General features: G+C 43.9%; 1 protein-coding gene across 5 annotated transcripts in view; it reads right to left on the reverse strand.

The window, feature by feature from the left end:
- Window positions 1-3,620: 3,620 nt before the first annotated feature.
- LOC139576820 (fibroblast growth factor receptor 1-A-like) overlaps window positions 3,621-21,587 on the reverse strand; it is a 44,977-nt gene continuing 27,010 nt past the window's right edge. The window contains exons 3-18 of one of the 5 annotated variants that reach the window (XM_071403330.1): window positions 18,333-18,581; window positions 18,111-18,200; window positions 17,268-17,440; window positions 15,298-15,421; window positions 14,069-14,259; window positions 12,137-12,281; window positions 10,302-10,489; window positions 9,726-9,871; window positions 9,474-9,595; window positions 8,762-8,872; window positions 7,691-7,881; window positions 7,457-7,579; window positions 7,263-7,333; window positions 7,017-7,154; window positions 6,492-6,597; window positions 3,621-6,264 (exon numbers count right to left, since the gene is read on the reverse strand). In XM_071403330.1, the coding sequence (XP_071259431.1) occupies window positions 6,088-6,264; window positions 6,492-6,597; window positions 7,017-7,154; window positions 7,263-7,333; window positions 7,457-7,579; window positions 7,691-7,881; window positions 8,762-8,872; window positions 9,474-9,595; window positions 9,726-9,871; window positions 10,302-10,489; window positions 12,137-12,281; window positions 14,069-14,259; window positions 15,298-15,421; window positions 17,268-17,440; window positions 18,111-18,200; window positions 18,333-18,581 (2,345 nt within the window). In that variant the 3' untranslated portion in view covers window positions 3,621-6,087. Of the gene's footprint in view, window positions 6,265-6,491; window positions 6,598-7,016; window positions 7,155-7,262; window positions 7,334-7,456; window positions 7,580-7,654; window positions 7,882-8,761; window positions 8,873-9,473; window positions 9,596-9,725; window positions 9,872-10,301; window positions 10,493-12,136; window positions 12,282-13,112; window positions 13,264-14,068; window positions 14,260-15,297; window positions 15,422-17,267; window positions 17,441-18,110; window positions 18,201-18,332; window positions 18,582-21,587 lie in introns of all 5 variants that reach the window. The other 4 variants (XM_071403329.1, XM_071403327.1, XM_071403328.1 and 1 more) reach the window with 4 other exon arrangements.

Raw genomic sequence — 21,587 nt, forward strand, 5'->3', positions numbered from 1 at the left:
AGTGGCTGTTGAAGAGCTCTAACAGCTCAGCGCCCCCACACTCTGGAAAGTGCCAGTGCCCCCCTTGCTTTGGACACTGCCCACTTCACTATGGGCAGTGCCCCCTCGCTCTAGGCAGTGCCCCCCTCATTCTGTGGGCCCTGCATGTGTAGACACTCTGCCTTTAAGACAGGAGACAGGCCTCAGTCTCCTCCACAACACATAGCAGATGGAAGCTGGCCGAATTGATATTCATGAGCCCCTGCATTGTCCCACTCCCTTTTGTTCCCTTCTACCTCTCATGTGCAATGACAACCCCCTCCACTTTTCTCCTCCCTTGTTCCCATAAATAATTGTCTCAATTGCAATGAAACAGCCAGAGGCGCACAACAACAGGCTGATGTCACCACTCCTCTCTCTGGTGGAGGCTTTAATAAGCAAGTTTCCCCCGCCACCTTCCCAAGACCCACTGTCAATTGAAGCTGAGTAATGATGGCTGATTGACAATGCGTCACCTCCGTGGGGAGTCTGCAAGGTGAAGAGCAGGTCATCTGTCAGTCCTGACAGGCCACAAATTGTGGACAATAATGGAGGGTTTCTGTAGCTTGAAAAAATGCAGAGACAAGGAGCCCAAACTTCAATAAATCAAGACAATTTAAGTGAACAAGAAAATAAATCAATTCATCGGAGTCCCCACAGTCATGGTCAGTGTTAAAACACCAATAACTAAACCAGCACTCTGTGGAATCATTACGCATCTTAAATCAGATATTTTCTTGAGGCTAAAGCAGTTATTTAAACAAATATTTTCCAGACTTTAAATGAAGACTCATTATTGACTGTTATTTCTCACACTCTTGCTTGTTTTCTCAGTCTCAGACTCCACTGTGAAAAAAATTGCATAGACCAGCATATGCTGGTGACTACTGCTGGTTTTGCTGGTGACCAGCCTTCGCTGTGTTTTGGACACTGGTGACCAGCATATGCTGGTATGCTGGTTAACAGCATACCAACATAAACTGGTCACCAGTAAATGCTTACTTACGAGCCCCTAACTAACAATGCAGTTTAAAAAAAATACAGATAAGAACAAGAAATAAACGTAACAGGTAATTAAAGAGCAGAAGTCATTAGAGACGGTAGCGGCAACATTACGTACAAAATAAGTAATTTTGTATTTAACAAAAAACACAAACTAAAAAACTAAATCAGTGGGGACACGTAAAATGTCTGCCTTCTTTTCCGAGGCCATTATTACCAGGCCTGCAAGTGACATTATGCGGGCTTGCAAATGTATCTTTAATTCCTATTGGAATCTAGAAAGTGGGGATATCCAACAGTTGAAACTTTTATTCACCCACAATCTGCATTCAGAATGACTGGCAGGGTTAGAAAGACAAATCAGAGACTACCTAAACTGGAGCAATCATTTCAGTAACAGAGTGCAATAAGTCCAACTAACAGATTGGATTAGTAACAAGATTTGTTATTTATCTTTGTGTAGCATAAGATTAATTAATCAATCAATTAATCGATCAACACGCAAAAAGACAGGTATTGAAACAATTCTAAAAACTTAACTACAAAAGAGCATTCTGGGAAATATGATAATGATGGCCGTGGTTTTGCCAGCTAGACCGTGCTGGTCAGATCAGCTTGACCAGCATAAACTAGTCACCAGCACGACCAGCTAGACCATGCTGTTCGGCCAGCATAAATCAGCTAGACCATGCTGTTCAGCAGGGTTGGGTAGGTTACTTTCTTAATGTAATCCAGTACAGTTACTAGTTACCTGTCCAAAATTGTAATAATTAATACAACTTTTGGAATACCCAAACTCAGAAACGTAATCGTATTACTTTTGTTACTTTTAGATTACCTTCCCCTTAAAGAGCAATTCCGCCACTTTTCAACATCATATTCATTATCTCCAGCACAATACCAGTGTCTACATGTGAAAATATAAGGTCCTAAAACATGCTTCTCTGTGACATCAGTTTAGGATTAAAAGTAAGAAAATCTGTGATTTTCAAAACTGGTAATGACTGGTACTCTCATGGAATGGCATGCTTTGAGCACTACTGAAGTGCTATTTGCATGTGAAAAATGTATTCCAAATGCTGCATTTGGTATAGCCCTTCGTGTAGCCAACAAAAGCCTATTCCTTCTCTTTTCCCACAATCCATCAAACGCATTTGGTGTATTAGAGGTCTCTGACTTGTGGTCAGACTCGCTCAGGCGGAACAAACTTACATTTACGACCTTTTTACCATACGGATTTGAAAGATATTCAGAAAACAGAAAGGTGTCAGATTGCTTTCACAAGTATCCTTTCTGAATTTAAAAGTAATCCTAGAAGTAATCTAGTTTTTCAAAAGTATCTAATCTTTTCACAATATTATTGCTTGTGATATACCAGATTACAGTTAGTTTTTTGTAATCAGTTACAAGTAAGAGATTAATCCGTTATTCCCCAACCCTGCTATTCCGACCAGTTTGACCAGCACTGACATTTTGGCTGGTCTGATGCTGGCTTTTTCAGCAGGGTCAATAGCACATCCTAATAACAACAATGAACAATAAACGATGCTTGAAAACATCATCCAGTGTAGCCTGTATACCAAATGAAACAGATATTAAACAGTCTTATTTTAACACTGCTCATACCAAGCCAGTATGAGACTATTAGTAGAGCCCTGATCATATCCCTGTTGCTGTATTGAACACTAACTACTTAACTTTGCCCCCCCCAACTCTTCCTGGAACACCTGTCAGAAGTGATAATACCATCCACTTAATTGCACCTGCCTTCTTAGCGATGCACCATTAGCCGGCTATAAACCAAGGTTCCAGGGGTCCATTTTATTTCCATACGGAGCCCTTGATGGTCACAGCCACAGCACACGGAAGTACCTTTTATTGGTACACGTTCCCAGGGATTAATACAATTCCACCCAAAAATCAACATTCAAGTGACATCATTGGCCTCAGAATCCAGGAAGGGAACAGAGGTGGCTTCTCATTTCCTGGTTAAGGACTGATGAGAGGCAATGTCCCTGGAAAAGCCTTTTCTGATAATAGGGCCATTTGAAACGTTCACTTAATCCCCTCTCCAGTACTAGTCCTTAGTTACCATTCATATTTCAGTTCAAGTACACTGGCCTGACGGATGAAATAACTCACACAGAATCAAAACCCCAACTCGTTCTTGCATCCTTTCCCCTTTAGCAATGATATACAGTAGGTACTAAAGGCTAGATCCATTGACTCCAGCAGTAAAAGCTAGCTCTTAACAGGGAACAGGAATTGTCCCTGTGTGACTGGTTTAAGCCTGTTGCGTGGAAACAGCAATCCAGGTGATGCATCAGTCCATGGCAGGAAGCCAGAGGCAGATGTGGATATCAGGGTCAGCGGAGGCTGATGGATGGAGCTGGAGAGCCAGCCAAACCAAGCCATTCACACTGCAATAAATGACATGTTTACAGCTGCCCATGGCTCTCTGCACTAGTGGACATTTCTTCTGGTGTCAGCAGCACATTATCATATTTAATCACCCCCAGTAACCTGAGCTAAATGGGGAGGAGATTGAAGTGACCATCGTTCTCGCTCTGTAAACACGATTTATATCACAAACAACAAAATCAAGATATTTACAGACCCGTTTATTAAGTTCCTTCAAACTGAAAGCTTTAAATTAAGAGTTTTTCAATAGCATTTTATTTGATGTAACTTTTACAATGACACGTGCTCTGAAAACAAATGGGTCTCCTGGTAGAAGCATGGAGGGGAGCAGTTCATTACATGGCAGGCATGCACGCACAATGAAAGTGCATGGTGTTTTCTAAAGCATATCATTCTGTTTTTATTTTAAGCATGGTTAACTAGAAAAATGTACAGCTGTGATCGTACTTAAAATAAACGACCGATCATCAATGAGAAGAGGTGCGTAAAAGACTGACACACACACACACACACTACTACAGCATGGATTTCAGTGAGAGAACATTGCTGGTTTCTCTAAATCGACATCAACTGCGGATGTGGAGCTAAGAATAACGCTGTATTGCAGGTTGTCATGAAAAACATTTGTACTTGAAAATAAAAATATACGTAGAATGTTTCCACTAATAGTTAAGCAGCCGATTGATTAAAGGGAAAAAAGCAAAGCTGACAAAGAATTGAGACGGCAAAAACTGGCCACGTAATATTCAATACAATTTAAAAGTAATTTCATGTAGCAAACTCCCCCTATGGATTATACTCAAATGGATCAAACATTAGCATCCTTGTACAAAAACAAAACAAATATGGTAATAAAAACAAGAACAGTGTAAATATATATATATTCTTATTAATTCCTAACTGTATTTACAAGGACATTGTAGTTTGAAAGAAATAACTGACCACTGCACCAACATACACCACATAACCAAAAGTATGTGGACACCTGCTCGTCGAACATCTCATTCCAAAATCAAGGGCATGAATATCCAGTTGGTCCCCCCTTTGCTGCTATAACAGCATCCACTCTTCTTGGAAGACATTCCACTAGATGTTGGAACATTGATGTGGAGACTTGCATCCATTCAGCCACAAGAGCATTAGTAAAGTCGGGCACTGATGTTGGGCGATTAGGCCTGGCTCGCAGTCGGCATTCCAATTCATTACAAAGGTGTTCAATGGGGTCGAGGTCAGGGCTCTGTGCAGGCCAGTCAAGTTCTTCCACATCGATCTCGACAAACCATTCCTGTACGGACCTCGCTTTGTGCACAGGGGCATTGTCATGCTGAAACAGGAAAGCGCCTTCCCCCAAACTGTTACCACAAAGTTGGAAGCACAGAATCGTGTAGAATGTAATTGTATGCTGTAGCGTTAATATTTCCCTTCACTGGAACTAAGGGGCCTAGACCAAACCATGAAAAACAGCCCAGACCATTATTCCTCCTCCACCCAGCTTTACAGTTGGCACTATGCATTGGGGCAGATAGCGTTCTTCTGGCATCCGCCAAACCCAGATTAGTCCGCCGGACTGCCAGATGTGAATCGTGATTAATCACTCCAGAGAACGCGTTTCCACTGCTCCAGAGTCCAATGGGGGCGAGCTTTACACCACTCCAGCAGATGCTTGGCATTGCGCATGTTGAGCTATGGCTTGTGTGCGGCTGCTCGGCCATGGAAACCCATTTCATGAAGCTCCCGACGAACAGTTATTGTGCTGACGTTGCTTCCAAAGGTAGTTTGAAACTCGGTAGTGAGTGTTGCATCCAAGAACCGAGGATTTTTACGCGCTTCAGCACTCCCATTCTGTGAGCTTGTGTGGCCTACCACTTCGCAACCGAGCTGTTTGTTGCTCCTAGACGTTTCCACTTCACAATAACAGCACTTACAGTTGACCGGTCCACTCTAGCAGGTCAGAAATGTGATAAACTGACTTGTTGGAAAGGTGGCATCCTATGACGGTGCCACGTTGAAAGTCACTGAGCTCTTCAGTAAGGCCATTCTACTGCTGATGTTTGTCTACAGAGATTGCATGGCTGTGTGCTCGATTTTATACACCGGACAGCAACAGATGTGGATGAAATGGCCGAATCCACTAATTTGAAAGCATGCCCACATACTTTTGTATATATAGTGTATACAATGTATGAATGTCCCTTGGTAATATATTCTCTGGAATTGGTCTTAAAAGCAAAATGCTTTCATTTATTATTGATGAACAAATACAACAGACATAATTCTAACTCCGATCCATCCAATTCATAATCCTTTCAATTCAGTCCTGTCTGCTTCCCTTGTTCCGTGGAATGCTCAGAGTAGAGAAATTTGTGAGTGTTTCTTTCTCCTGCACTGTTTGACACAAACAGAAAGAAAATCCCAACAATACAAAGTGCCCTGAAAACATTTCCACCTCAACCACGAGCCAGCGAACTGCCTTGAGTTCTTGATGCCCTACTGGTCGGTTTAAACATTTCCGAAGTAAGCCCCTGTCACAATCTCCACTGGCGTGTTACCTAGTCTCTGGGAAGGTGGGAAATATCCATACCAGGCCAGTGGTGCAGAGGAGAACACAGGAAAAGGAATGTTAGGGTATTTGAGGGGAGTGAGGTATCAGCGCTTCTTGATGGCCACCCCGTTGGAGTGGGGAGGGAACTTTGGCAGGCAGGGCTCCTCAGCTCCAGCATCGTTGGAGAAGACCGAGTCCTCGCCCGAGGAGCAGGTGGAGCTGCGTGTGTCAGGGTAGCTGGGGGAATACTGGTCCAGAGGCACAGACAGCTCCAAGTACTCCTGCAAACACACACAGATGGCATTTATGAGAGAAGATTAGACACCGGCCAGAACATTCATATCTGGCTTTGGATATCATTACTTTTACACCCACATACAGACAAGTGGCTTAAATGTGAAGTAAACACATTAACATTTTGCATTTACTCCTGACAGTAACATGAGGATATCAGCTCTGTTGACTGTGTGTGTGAACTGCTGAGGTGTGCTCAAATGTGGGGACTCACCTGGTTGGACGTCATGGCCAGGGTGCGGTCCAGGTCTTCCACCAGCTGTTTGAACGTGGGCCGGTGAGAGGGAACAGCATGCCAGCAGTCCCTCATCATCATGTATCTTTGGGAGGGAGGAGAAATGTAGAGAATAGAGCGGGAGAGAAGGAGAGCGGGAAAGGTAGAGTAATAATTCTGCTGCTGGTTTGTGTCAATATCTTTACTGCGGCGTCCCTGAGCTCTGGGACAGTATCTTTACTGCGGCGTCCCTGAGCTCTGGGACAGTATCTTTACTGCGGCATCCCTGAGCTCTGGGACAGTATCTTTACTGTGGCGTCCCTGAGCTCTGGGACAGTATCTTTACTGCGGCGTCCCTGAGCTCTGGGACAGTATCTTTACTGCGGCGTCCCTGAGCTCTGGGACAGTATCTTTACTGCGGCGTCCCTGAGCTCTGGGACAGTATCTTTACTGCGGCGTCCCTGAGCTCTGGGATAATCCCATAGTATCCATTCTAATGATAAAACACTGAGGAAGGAGGCTTACAGTTCATGGGTGCAGGTGGAGGGCTTGTCCATGCGATGGCCCTCCTTCAGCAGCTTGAACAATTCCTCCACAGGAACCCCCGGGTACGGCGAGCCCCCCAGGGTGAAGATCTCCCACAGCAGCACCCCGAAAGACCATCTGCAGAGTCAGAAGAACAAACCCATCAGTCAACACACAGGTCACATGAATCTGACCAACTTCTGCCCATTCCAACAAATGGTAAAGGTGTATCTATTCCATACTCACACATCACTTTGGTGCGTGTATATCCGGTCAAATAGAGCTTCTGGGGCCATCCACTTGACTGGTAAACGACCCTATGGGTTAAATGCTAGTGTAAATTGGCTTATTTACACAGGAGATGGAATAAGGTAAGGGGAAGCAATTCTCACATGAATTGGCATGGCTGAGGTAGGTAATGTAATTAGTAGCACACTCACATTGGTGGTCTTCTTATAGTAATCAATATGGTGGATATCTCTGGCCAGGCCAAAGTCTGCGATCTTCATCACATTGTCCTCCGTCACCAGCACGTTGCGGGCTGCCAGGTCTCTGTGGATACACTGTACACAGACACATAAGAACTAGGTCTAGCTGGCCCAGCACATACACTGCATCTTTACTGTACTATACTCAACTGTGCTGATGTACGTAGAGTCGGATCCTGATGTTACCTTCTTAGAGGACAGGTACTCCATGCCGCGAGCCACCTGGTAGGCACAGGACACCAGGTCTTTGATAGACATGTTCTCTATGGGCACCTGGTCAGGGTTGTAGCAGTACTCCATGCCTGGTGGACGCCGAGCTCTCAGGTACTCCCGGAGGTTTCCCTTAGAGGCATACTCCACAATAACATAGAGAGGACCTGGGGAGGGAGGGGGAGACAAGCGTCACTCACTATTCAACACCACTAGAGGATGTGGCATTTAGAATAACTTTGTGACACAAGACAGACTGATAGGAGCAGAATGGCATTTTGAGGGGTGGAGGGGTCATAGTGAGAGTTAAGCTCTGAATTATACCCAACAGCTGTATCTTTCTCCTAACATGTCACACACACAGAGACAGAAGACTAATGGTGTATTCTGGACAGCTATTTTGTGGTCAGGGGGGAAAAAAACAGTAAAAAAAAATATTTTTTTAAAATCACAGAATTAAGACTCTACAAGATATAAATAAAGAACAAGAATAATAATCTAAATGTCTGTTTACACGTGTACTCAAGTGTTTAAACAAAATCTACATCACTATCTATAGTAAATGCATCGACTTGAAAACAGTTTGCCAAAAATTTGAGTTTGTATTTCAAACCAAGCCGGAAGGAATAATCTGTGCAATGCTACCAGATTCCTACAGTAACTTCTACTAGAACTTCTCAAGGGATGAGGTGGAACAAAAACAAGCCTTGTGTTTAGGACAGAAAGCTCTGCAATGTTCACAGCAGGGTCAGGCAATGTTCACAGCAGGGTCAGAACACAGTGCATGGTGCCAGGGCTTGTCAGTGAAGATTTGAAAGATATGGCAACCCTGGCAGCAGCTGTGGTCATCTCAAACTGAGAGCTCGGAAGTTAGGTGTCAGAATCCCTTACTCATAACATTGGACACATTAACATGCTGTTAAACAACTGAACAATGCAAGGGTCTCAAAACACCACATTTTTTCTCAAAAATTAAACATGTTTTCAGCATTTCTGAATGAAAGATTTGAAGGGAAGAAGGGGGGTGTGTGCCAGTGTGAGACCTACCATCCTGGGTACAGGCTCCCAGCAGGTTAATGATGTTCTTGTGCTTCCCAATGATCTTCATCATCTCCATCTCAGAGATCAGATCTGACAGGTCTTTCTCTGTAGCATCAGCTGAGGGGAGCAAAGAAATTCCATTTTGTTTTACTCATAAAATTCACTCAATCCTGAAACCTCTATGATTTGCAAATAATAAAGAATTCCCATGTACATTAAAACAATCCAAGCTTGTAAAAAACTAGGTAGATTATGCTACACAAAATGATTTCAAAGTACATTTAATTTACTATTTAAAAATGTTTCAAAGGCACCAACTATACGCAAAAGGCTACGGACAGTCTACTTCCAAAGGGACATTCAGGTAGTGGGGGGGGGGGGGGCAGTCTGGAGATAAAGGCAGCACATTAATTGCTATTTTCCTACATCCCCACTCGTCACAGTTTTATAACAGTCACATAACCCAAGTCAGGGGGTTCTCATACATTTTTACTCTGGTCTCCCATTTACAGCGGCCAGGAGCCCGTAGCAGATGCCTCTTCTGTCTGTGCATCACGGCTCTGAGTAAAACACTCCTCCTATCTTGTAATTACGGTTGTGGCTTTCTGCTACCTTCTATGCTCCTTTTAAATAACTTCCCAACATGCCGTATAGGAGACCCAGCCATGTGCCCAAATCACAGGTTCGATATTGTTTATGAGGGGGGAAAACGACTTACATTTGAGCATCTTCACAGCCACTTTGGTGATCCTGTTTGGCTTCTCTTTGTCCATCCCTACAGCCTCTCCCATCACCACCTGGCCAAAGCAGCCTTCTCCCAAGGGTTTCCCCAGCACCAGTCTGAGTGGGTCAAAGGGTGAGGAAGAAACAAACAAATTTGAGAGGATTGTGACAGACAGGCAATTTTCCCATTCAAAGGTGTGTTATGTGATGTCTGTATTTGATAGGTGTGTTCCAGTCATCTGCGTACCGGTCTCTGGGTAGCTCCCAGCGTGGGTCCTGGGGCAACTCGTACTCAGACACCCCAGACAGCATAGGAGAGCCACTGGATGAGAGGCGGGAGGGCCGCACCAACATCACCCCGGAGTGGAGGGAGGAGCTAGAGTCCACTGACACCTGGAATACAGAAGCCTGCTGTTACTCTCTCATAGTGGAGCCAGGAAAGGAACAACAGACAGAAAGATGTCCAGTTTGGACAGAAAGTAAATGTACAATTTGTTAAACCCCCAAAATGTTACTGAAATAAGTCTGTAGACACAATGTCACAACTACAACTAATTGATCCCAGTGGAAGCAGAAAGCAGGATGGAACGAACACCTGCCCTCTACTCACACCAACCTGAGTCAGCCCATCGGCTCTTTGGGGAACCAGAAGCTCAAGGAATTAATGTTTTTTATTTTCACAATATAATGAACACTTCCATTTGAAAAGAATAAGTTAAACAAATTTGAAGATGCCATAAAGATTACACTAAATGGGATGAGAATACTACAACGAGCAAGAAAAGGTATAAAGATTTCAAACCCCCTATCTACTTTCTGTTACCTGTCTGCGCAGTGGGATGCTTTTAGCCAGCTTGTGGACAGCCAGCTGACTGCTGAAGTCACTCTTCTTGGACGAGCTGCGCATCTTTAAGATGATGGCCACGGCCACCATGACAGCAATGAGGAAGAAGCCCACACAGTAGATCAGCACTTCCAGGTAGGTTTGGTTGGGTGGTGGAGAAGGGGGGACTGCTGGATGAGGGCAACGCGATAGGATAGGGGGCAGGAGGTCAACCACACTGGGTCAAATTGCAACTACAGAGGTCCATGCATTCTCAAATACCAATCACACTTTCACAACACACAGGCATGTAACACACACAATCACCCTGATACGTTCACTAAGACCACTCAGCTGACATGTACAGAAAAACAGAGCCCTTGACACCACACACAAAGCACAAACTCCTATTGTGGCACCATAATCACTTCTTTCAGGCATAGGGTTTCACTCCACATTCTTTTCCAGTGTGACTCGCAGCCAAGTTCTCTTGAGTTGGGACAAACCCAAATATATTACACAGAGACATTTGCAAACTGATGAGCATTAAATATACTAACTTTAATGTATTTATTTGTGTGCAAAGGCTCTGTTTTTAAGGAGAACATATATCACAGGCAAAAAAAAAACATGCCATTGAACACCGATACACATTTTAAACATGTTCAATAGTAAGTTTAGTTAAATTTGTCTAAAGTAAAATGTCCCATTCTGACTTCCTTAGGGCACATAAAATGGTGGTTCTGCATAAAAGCCCAGTTTTAAATGGCTTGTGTGGTGGTTGTTGGTACAAACAATTTTCATTATGATTTCCTTGTAATTACAAAATTTGACATTGACTCTCATGATAAGGAGCAAACCACCTAAGTATTGAAGTAGACTAGACACAAAATATAACATTTGTTTAATCAAAATCTTCTTATCTCCAATTCAGAACAGTGTTGTAATATTTTGCAATATAGATTCAAATCATCATATTGGACATTTCTTTTTTACCTCGATTTCCCAAAAACACCAGATTGATACCAACACCAGCAACACAAGTGAGCTGCCCTTGTGTCTAGAGGCTGAATGACAAGCAGCTTGATAATTGGACAAATTCCAACCCTGAGGAATGAGCCGTCCACTACAGTGGGCCAATTATCAAAGCTAGCCTTAAGAGCAGGCTTTGTCCTCACAGCAGGAAATTACATCAGGGATATATGTCATTTGCAGTGCTTGTCAGAAAACATTAGCCTTACACATAATCAAATGTAAACACCATATTGAAACCAGAATGGGAGAGACATAGGTTTGAGTAAAACACCAACAGTACTGCCAAACAACCCCTTTTGAATGTAAAACTTCATCTTAAAGCAATAAAGTAAAAGTGCATTGTAAATTTAATCACTTGAAACATGGAAAAATGACAAATCATTTATGAAATTGGCCAAAATGTTAATTGTAGTAATTTATTTTTATTCTACTTTCCAATTTTGAGGGTATAAACACTTGAACTTTCAAGGGTTGTCAGTTGAGGTCAGTACTTTCTATGGGTCAGATAGGGTGTTTGGCATTCTGTTATTCCATAAAACAGAAGACAGAGGGGAAACATTTCTCAACATGGACCATACTGTCCCATCCAGAAAGGTTGGATGGGCCTGGAACCATGCTTACAGGGTGAGGGTGAAGGTTAGTAGCACAACTTGGCCTGGCTTCCACACACATTAACATTGTTCACTGAAGTAGGGTCTACAGAGACCATATTCAGAGAAATGTGGAAAGTGGATGACCAGGCCAAAGGGGAGAGGGAGGGGAAAGAGGAAGTAGAGATCAGAGGAGAGAACCATTGATACCTTTAACAACGGACAACCATGCAGAGTGATGAGATAACCCGATAGAATTGCCCGCCAAGCAGGTATACTCCCCAGCGTCATCAAAAGACACATTCCTCAGTTGGAGGATTTCCATCTCCTTGTCCGTGGTGTTAAGGCCAGCAGTCTAGAAAAGAACAATGGAAGCAGACCCGACAAGAGGACCAGAGGAAAAAGGGAGGCATGAGTAAAAGATTCTGAAAAGAGAAAAACCTCTGGTAGTGGAGGGGACAGGACAGAGGGTGGCTGGGGTGTTCACCCCCCCCCTCTCAGTCCAACACCATCCCCCCTACCAAGAGTAAAAACCCACACTGCCATTAGAGGGCGCTGACAGAGTCAGCCCTCCAGTCAGTCAGTTAGTGGAGGAGCTAGTTAGGTAGAGACCGCACCGCAGCACTGAACCCCTTCACTGTACCATCACCATTTGAGGAGAAGCAGGGACGGACATCCCATACCCTATAGACTCATCTCTACATGCAAGAGATGAGCTACATGGAAAACCCCTCAGCAGAGCACACTTCACCATACAACAAATCCACAAGAAAAGAAGGGAGCTCATTGAAAGATGGAACAGCTGAGTAAGACAGATGAAAAGCAGTGGGGGGAAAACAAGGCAGTAATAAGAGCATAAGACTTTGAAGGGCGAGGGAGTGAAAGTAATAGCAGTGGATGGTAGGAGAAGCCCTTATTTGGATGGCACAGGAGAGGCATGGGGCAGGGAAGAGAAAGCAGTCCAACATAAACGAAGACTAAACACATTCAACCGCTCTGCTGGGAATTTTCCATAGAGTCATTTACAGTCAGGAGCACCGAGGCGGGATAGAGGGAGGGAGCGAGGGAGGAAAGAAACAGCTGAGGTTGTCCCTAAATAAGTCTCTAAGTCTCCAGGTGGCCCTAACAGCCCCTGGCTGAGGCTCTCTGTGTGCTCTGAGCTACTGCTGCTACATGGGGCGGTTACCTTGGGCCTCATGCCTGATGACGGTCAGCCAGGCTGACTGATTGGCCTCGCCTATATAATTGGACACTTTACATATATACTCCCCGCTCTCCTCCTCAGTGACATTGTAGAGGGTCAACACCTGAGTGTCCGAGCTATTGACCCCAGAGTGCTGCAAACAAAAACAAGTCACGTGCAACAAGTCAATGAGGTTGTAACAAACATTTAAATCAGATTGAGGGGTCAAAAAGCAGTTGTCGCTGTTGAATGAGATCACAATCATTTGCTAGTGTGGACTTTCCTCTCTCAAGCATAGAGCTTTACTCAACAGGGCACAGGAAACTACCTCTTACATAGAGGGATCATATCCTAGGAGAGGGATACTATTTTCCCTCCTTTGTCAGACAACCTTGAATTGATAGAATAGAGAAGACACAATGAAACTGATACAATGAAAATTAGAAACTAGATTTAATTGAAATCTAATACGGTTTGGCTGTATTCCCCAAGTATTACATGGGTTGCCATCTCTTACTTAGGGTGTGTTCGTAAATTCACTCTGGTGTGCGCTCTGGGCATTCGTAAATACAGAATGTTGGCAGTCTGTTCCTAAATTCTGAGCGTTTTGATCTCGAAGTGTTCAAAGCGTCCTAGCAGAGCTGATTAGGCTGTTGTCATGTTATCTATAGCCGTTGGTGATTAACTGTGCTGCTGGCAACAATATAATAACATTTTATTGCCTACGTTTATTGACACCGGTCATATTCAACGGGTGTTCCGTGTTCGTAAATTCATCAGTTATTCTGCGCTCAGTCAGACGAGAGTGCTTTGAAATCTGGAGTAGATAGCCAGAGTGAATTTACGAACGCACCCATAACCTACATTTTATCACCTTTTGTTCCAGACTGAAAATAATACTTGCAGCCATGTGGTGTGTACAGTCTGGTGGACTCAGTCCGTGCACTGCGAGCCCCTACCTTGAGGACACGGACGTAGGGTAAGCCATCAGGGCCCACGCGGCTTCCATTGACCTCGATGTGCTTCAGCCACTGGATGTGAGGCTGGGGGTCGCTGAACACCTTACACTCAAACTCCACATCACTGCCCACCACCGCAGTGTTATTGGCTGGCAGTCCGGCTTGCAGGATGGGTCTGTGGGGGGAACGCTCTGCGACACAGACACACGTCAATCACATTGAAAGACATGTCAACCACATACGAAGAAGACATGTCAACCACATACTTGTGGAAAATCCTAGTGGTCATTGCAACAGAAATACCTTGGTAAAAACAACAATGGATTATCATTGTGGAAAAACAGCTTGGTGATTTGGTGACGTTTCTAGTTCATTCCAGTACTGAATAGGGATTGAGGCATGGCTGAACTAGGAGAGTAACAGACAACATGTCAGTAGAGCCTGATCTAGGCAAGGTTACAAGGTTACCCTGGTCTCATGTCATTTCACTACTTAAATACGGTAAGCTTTACAGCCAGGGATATAACAGTTCCCCTACTACTCTGTCGCCTGTATAATTGTTGCCATTTGGCCCAAATGACTGGAAACACAAGCTTGCAGACAAGTTTGAAGCTGCTGCCCTGAAAGAAATGTTCTCTGGGCGCCCTTTTGATGACTGATAACTCCCCCAACCGTACTAATGAGCCCAGCATCTGGCAGGGAAACAACTTGTCAGGCTTCGGTTGCTTTCCTGATACAGAGATCAGTGTGGTGCTTTGCACACATTTTGTAGAATTACACTCCGTCTCCAAAATGATCTCACAGCTGATCAAGGTTGGGGAGTGAAGTCACGCCAACCCCGGGCCCAGACGCAAATATCCCAGGAGACACCACTGTCTGTGGTGGAGCTTTGATTTATAGAACCAATGGAGCGTGAGTAAGTCACAGGGCAGGTCCAGGAGGGAATATTAATTTCACCCTTATACACAGCTCCATCGACAGAGCCACAACGCAAACAAGGTTCATTTAAAAAAAAGACTAATTTGAAAGACCATGTGACTCTCCTTGGAAAAAGGGCCAGCATTACTTCGATTACTAGGGCCTAGTGTTGTAAACCATTAGCTATATTGAACCAACAATACTTAGGCTACATGGATATCCAATTGATGATTAAACCAGGGGAATGGGTTAGGCTTTGGGATGCTTAGCAAGAAATTTCACCTATACAACGACCCCGAGAAGAGACTTACCGACAACATCCAGCTGGTAAGTGTGGTTAATGCTTCCATGTTGGTTTTCTACTACACAGGTGTAGTTTCCCTTGTCGGATGGCACTACAGACTCCATGATGATGGTCCACATGTGTTCTCGAACCTACAAATTGGAGAAGAGGAAGGTTAAATATTTTGTCAGAGGAGGAAGTATGGAAGGCACTTGAAGATGACAGCTGGTCCAACCAAAGCACCAAGACTTAAATAGATCCCCAAAGCCCCATATTTTCACAAGACATCCTATCAATACTATAAAACGCAAGAGACTTGTTTAGATTATAAAAAAGTCTGTAAAGCCAGCCTGATTCATAAGTTCATTTCTTGAATGATTATTTTCTCTGACATTGGGATTTACATAACCTCTCAAGAGCACATTTAATTCTGCTAGTTAATATTTCCCCATTTTGTACAAATAACTAACGAGTTCAATGATGTCTAATGAAATCCAGATCAAAAGATAATTTTTTTCCCATGGGAAGGAGGAGGAACTATCAGGATACTATTTCCCATGTCGTATAAAACTATTGTGGCCATTGCTTGAGGAATAGTACATTAATGCACCATTGGAAACATATTGAGGCTGGGAAACTGTTTTTTGGTGGTTACATGACTTGTATGTCACAACCTGTTCTGGGAAAAACTATGGTTGACTACAGTCAGGTTACAGCCCATGTACATCTAAGGCTAAATCCTGTTCTCTATATTCCAAGTTATAATTGTTCTTCCATAAATCTGCCAAGACCGGTAGTGTGTGATTAAACTCGAACAAACCTCTCAGACAATGGCAACATCAAACACGCAGACCCTGCATTACGCTTTCTCTCATTTAGCTAAAATGTACTGGGGTTCTACAGCTGCTTCTGGCCAGATGTGTTGTGCTTGGGATAATACATGTGGTCTGTATTATTTCCTCCTGCCGTCTCCATACATTAAGACTATATGAACAATGCAGCCGTGGTCATAAAACCAAAGCACGGGGTGGTTGGCGAGCCCCGTTCATAGACATCCCCAGCCTCCCATCTAGACCTTGACTGAAAAAACAGCAGCCGGGGGAGCTGATAGGAAACTCCTTAATGTGTCCCAGCTGGGGGGGCCTGCCGAGGACAAGGCTGGACAACACCTTGATGGGAAGAGCAGATGAACAGGACCCTGGCCCCCTACAACATCCCAGCACATCTTACACCACGTGAGGCTGTCGCAAGCCAACACACAACCATCCACGCTGCAGTGCGGATATGGTCAACTTTAAAAGCCAAGCACACAGTATACAGATGCTATCTGCATCAGGGAAAAGATAAGTAAACCACGCCCATTACTGTGAACTGTTTACACGGTCTCACTTCCTCTGACAGCGAGCTGTCCTATTCTGCTCCCGAACACAGAGATGGAAGGAAAACTGCCTAATGTCAATTGAATCAGACATGTAGTTTGTGAACGGGCATCAAATAAAAAAATGTATAAAAAATAATAATAATAATTGGATGTGAAATGGATTTATCCTGTCTCCTCTATGAAAAACAAATGACATTGAGTTTCCTTTTTGAGAAGTTGGTTTTGCTATACGCAGATATATCTTGACAGAAAACAAATGCAGTAAACAGCAGTTACCCAGATTCATTAAAATGAGGACAGCCAGGTGTATCCTGCTTCTTAAGGAGTGCTAAAATTGCTATCCTCGAGGAATGCTTTTGTGGCACAATCATCCCTTTGTGGCATTGGATTTCACCTTGCATTGTTCCCCAGTTAGAGGAAAGCAGGAGCTAGTTTCACACCTATCTAACAGGCCTCTAATGCTGTGGGGTGGGGGTTGGTGATCTAAAAGTGATGATATCACCATCACACCTGCACTCATGGTCAAGGAGTTTGGGGATATTCAATTAGGATCAATGTACAGTATGGTCTTTGGGCAGTCTAGTACCAAGGGGTGAATTCAGGGAGGGGAGGTTTACCTTGAAGCCCCCGATGCGCTGATCCCTCTTGAACTCCTTGCCGTTCTTGAACCACTTGAGTGTTGGGGTAGGGTTCCCACTGGCCTGGCAGCGGAACTTAACCGTCTTACTGGCTGGGACAGCATGCAACTTTTTTTCCATCTTCTCTGGCTGAGCCCACTGAGGGGCCATCGCTGAAGAACAAGGGAGAGAAAGACAGAAAAGTTAAACACCTCTGACAAAAATTGACATCAATTATGTGTGCAAGTAGTTTCCATCAGGCTAAGGAGTATTTCATAAAACTACAAAAACAGTCAAGACCATTTCCTGTTAAAAAAAAATATGTATATATATATATATATATATATACACATACACTAAACACCAGTATAGGATTGACTAGTCTCCTGGGGCCCCAAGGTCATCATAAGGGGTGCCCGCCACGCTAGCTGCTTACTTCCCCGTGGGCCCAAGGCAATCACCAGATGCCAGCTGACCACGACTGACTGGCTTTATAATGCACCGTAGACTCAAACACTAAATCAGGGGACGTCTGGAATGGACCGAGCTGAGTCACTAGCGTGACATTTCTTACTCAAGTGTAACCACCACTGTGGGCTGCTATTGTTCCTCAATCACAACCGTGGACAAATCACTCTTAGATGAACAGCAAACACGCCTAATAGGTGAATCACACATGAACTGTAGCTGAGACTGTAAATAACCAAATTAGTTAGGGCTTTGTTATGTTAAGCTTAAGGCATTAACCTCAACAGGAGCAGAATCTGGTCCAAGCTCTGTTCTACCATTTCAAGGAAACAGAAATGTTGACAGGTAGTAGGACTAGGAGGATGAGACACTTACGCAAAAGCTTTTGACTGCTAGACAGCTTTGCCTCCTCTGAGGAAGACTCATCCTCCTCTTCTTCATCTTCAGAGGATGCCAGGATATCAACTGGTGAATAGGAAAAGAGGACAAATATGTCATAGGACTTGGGCTTCCCTGCATTGATATACCTTTAATTGTTTCTCTCTACGGGACCAGTGATTTGAGCGCTCAGTGGTAGCTTAGTATATTTAACCTTACCTGTAACATTGACAGAGAAGTAGGAGCTGTGGTTGCCAAAGGCGACGCAGGTGTACAGGCCCGAGTCAGCCGGCTCCACCCCCTCGATCTCCAGTTGGCCGTCTCGTAAACGTGTGTGCTCCCCATCCACCACCAATGCGTCGTCCTTGGTCCAGTTGACTGACTCAGTGTTACATTTCAGCTCCAGTCGGTCTCCAGGGTACAGGGTGTAAAGCTCCGCTTGGATTTTCACAGGTGGTGCAGGGACGACTAGGGGAAAAAACAGGGCAAAGTGAGGGCTAAGTACCTTCCTGTACAATAGTATACATTAAAAAAAAGCAGGCACGCTCCAACTAACACACTGCTAGCAGATACCCATAGACTTCCATTAATTATGCTAATTAGCGAAACTACCTCCAACTTCCTTCATACTGGACACAAAGGCATAAAAATGGTATCCACGATTTCATCTGACTCTGGGGAATTAGACAAAGGACCTCGTTGCCAAATTCCTGAAGTATCCCTTTAGTCAATGGGCTGATAGGAAAACTACAGAAAAAATTGTTCATATGATACTGGGAGATGCATATCAAAATGTATGCAACTGTATACAGCAGGAGACAGATTATATAATATCTACAACATGACCAGTCTTAAGAAAATGTCTTGAGGGAAAAAAGTACAAAAATCTAGATAGTTCATGTCATATCTGACATTTGGTAAATGTACAAAAAGCTCTCATACTGTGATGCAACAATCTATGTTCTAATCAAATTGACTGATAAAAAGGCATATGTCTTGTGACATATAATCTTGTGCCCAGCTATATGATAAAAGGAATCACAAAAAGACAAGGGAGCAGCTCATTCCTCGATGTCCCTGAAAGTACCATCATCCACATTCACGCACGGTTTATTGAATCTAAGCCCTTGTTTGCGTTTGCTGAAAATCGAGCTGCAGCCTCTTACCTTCTCCACCCAATCCCTGACTATGCTCTCCATTAAATTCAATTGCACCCCAAATTAGTCAAGGGCCAATCGTCAGGCTGGCAAGGAGCTCTTTGGGAGAGGAAGGTGGAATTAGATTAGAGGAATGGGGAGGGGAGCTTGACACCTGAGTCCCCTGTTTTCTACGACTACATAGACGACCAGGGGGTGGGAGTAAACCAATTATGTTGACATATAGTCCATCACATTGTCCATCAAGCTAAACTTGTCTGGGAGTCTATGGGGACATTTGTCTGTTCCAGACGCTGGAAAAACATTAGAGGACAATGTGGTCTAAACCTTAGCTATAGGCTAAGGACTTGCTATACAGTGAAAAAGCCATCTTTGCCTTTTCCAAGTGGTATTGTCTGGCACAAACACCTGTCACAATACATTTTCTGCATCCTTTGCAGTGATGGGAGAATTGTTACATATTGCAATTTTATTCAGATACTTGACTCCAAGTATCGATTTGCTATGTACGCCTAGTGTTAGAGCTAGTCGTCTGTACCTAACCAGTCAGGCTTCAAGACGGGGTCAATCAACAGACTGCTGTGTCACGGAAGCTCTCCTCACTGCCAAAGCTGACTCACTCTCCTCTGTTCTCATCCTCCTAGATCTATCCGCTGCCTTTGACACCTTGAACCATCAAATCCTCCTCTCCACCCTCTCAGGACTGGATGTCTCAGGCTCTGCATGCTCTTGGATTACATCCTACCTGGCAGGCCGCTCCTACCAGGTGACATGGAGAGGATGCGTCTGCACCACGTACTCTCACTACTGGTGTACCCCAGGGCACCACCTCAAGCTCAACAAGACTGAACTGCTCCCGGGGAAGGCCTGCCCACTCAGAGTGGTGCCATCAAGCCACCCCCCCCCCCCAGCTCGGGCTCTACTGATGGCTACCTTACAGAAAAATGTACTTTCTGTGCCTGTGATGTGGTTGTCCCACCTAACTATCTGTAGATTAATGCATTTACTGTATGTTGCTCTGGATACGAGCGTATGCTAAATTTCTAGTATAAATGTACCTGCGCCAAAACTCAGGTATTTTTCATCCTATAACTTGTTCTCCATCTTCTTCTTAAATAGTGAGCCAACATGTTCAGCACTTTTTTGCAATGACTGAGCAAAACAAATTCTCATGCTCTCGTCTCAGAGTACCCCAGTATGAGTCATAATACCCATAAAACTTAGCGGTAACATGGAAAATGTTACATTTGTTTTTCCACCATAAAATTACTCCTATGGGGGGTTTTATAAACACTTAAAATAAGGGCTGTGTTTCGTGTAGACTTACCCTGGCGTGACATTTTAATAACCATGTAAATATGACTTTTTTCAATATACAGTACCAGTCAAGTTTGGACACACCTCATTAAAGGGTTTTTCTTTATTTTTACATTGTAGAATAATAGTGAAAACAGTAAAACTATCAAATAACACATGTAATCATGTAGTAACCCAAAAGTGTTCAATCAAAATGTATTTTATATTCTTTAAAGTAGCCACCCTTTGCCTTGGTGAAAGCTTTGCACACTAGGCATTCTCTCAACCACCTGAAATGCTTTTCCAACAGTATTGAAGGAGTTCCCACATATGCTGAGCACTTGTTTGCTGCTTTTCCTTCACTCTGCTGTCCAACTCATCCCAAACCATCTCAATTGCATTGAGTTCTAGTGATTGTTCAGGCCAGGTCATCTGATGCAGCACTCCATCACTCTCCTTTTTGGTAAAAATAGCCCTTACACAGCCGAGGTGTGTTGTGTCATTGTCCTGTTGAAAAACAAATGATAGTCCCACTAAGCGCAAACCAGATGGGATGGAGTATCGCTGAAGAATTCTGTGGTAGCCATGCTGGTTAAGTGTGCCTTGAAATCTAAATAAACCACTGACAGTGTCACCAGAAAAGCACACCCACACCATCACACATCCTCCTCCATGCTTCATGGTGGGAACCACACATACGGAGATCATCCGCTCACCTACTCTGCGTCTCACAAAGACACGGCGGTTGGAACCAAAAATCTCAAATTTGGACTCAGACCAAAAGGACAGATTTCCACCGGTCTAATGTCCATTGCTCGTGTTTCTTGGCTCAAACAAGTCTCTTCTTATTATTGGTGTTCTTTAGTAGTGGTTTCTTTGCAGCAATTCAACCATGAAGGCCTGATTCAAGCAGTCTTCTCTGAACAGTTGATGTTGAGATATGTCTGCTACTTGAACTCTGACACATTTATTTGGGCTGCCATTGAGGAGGTGCAGTTAACTCTAATGAACTTATCCCCTG

Source organism: Salvelinus alpinus, chromosome 5, assembly GCF_045679555.1.
Source record: "Salvelinus alpinus chromosome 5, SLU_Salpinus.1, whole genome shotgun sequence".
Classification (NCBI taxonomy): domain Eukaryota; kingdom Metazoa; phylum Chordata; class Actinopteri; order Salmoniformes; family Salmonidae; genus Salvelinus; species Salvelinus alpinus.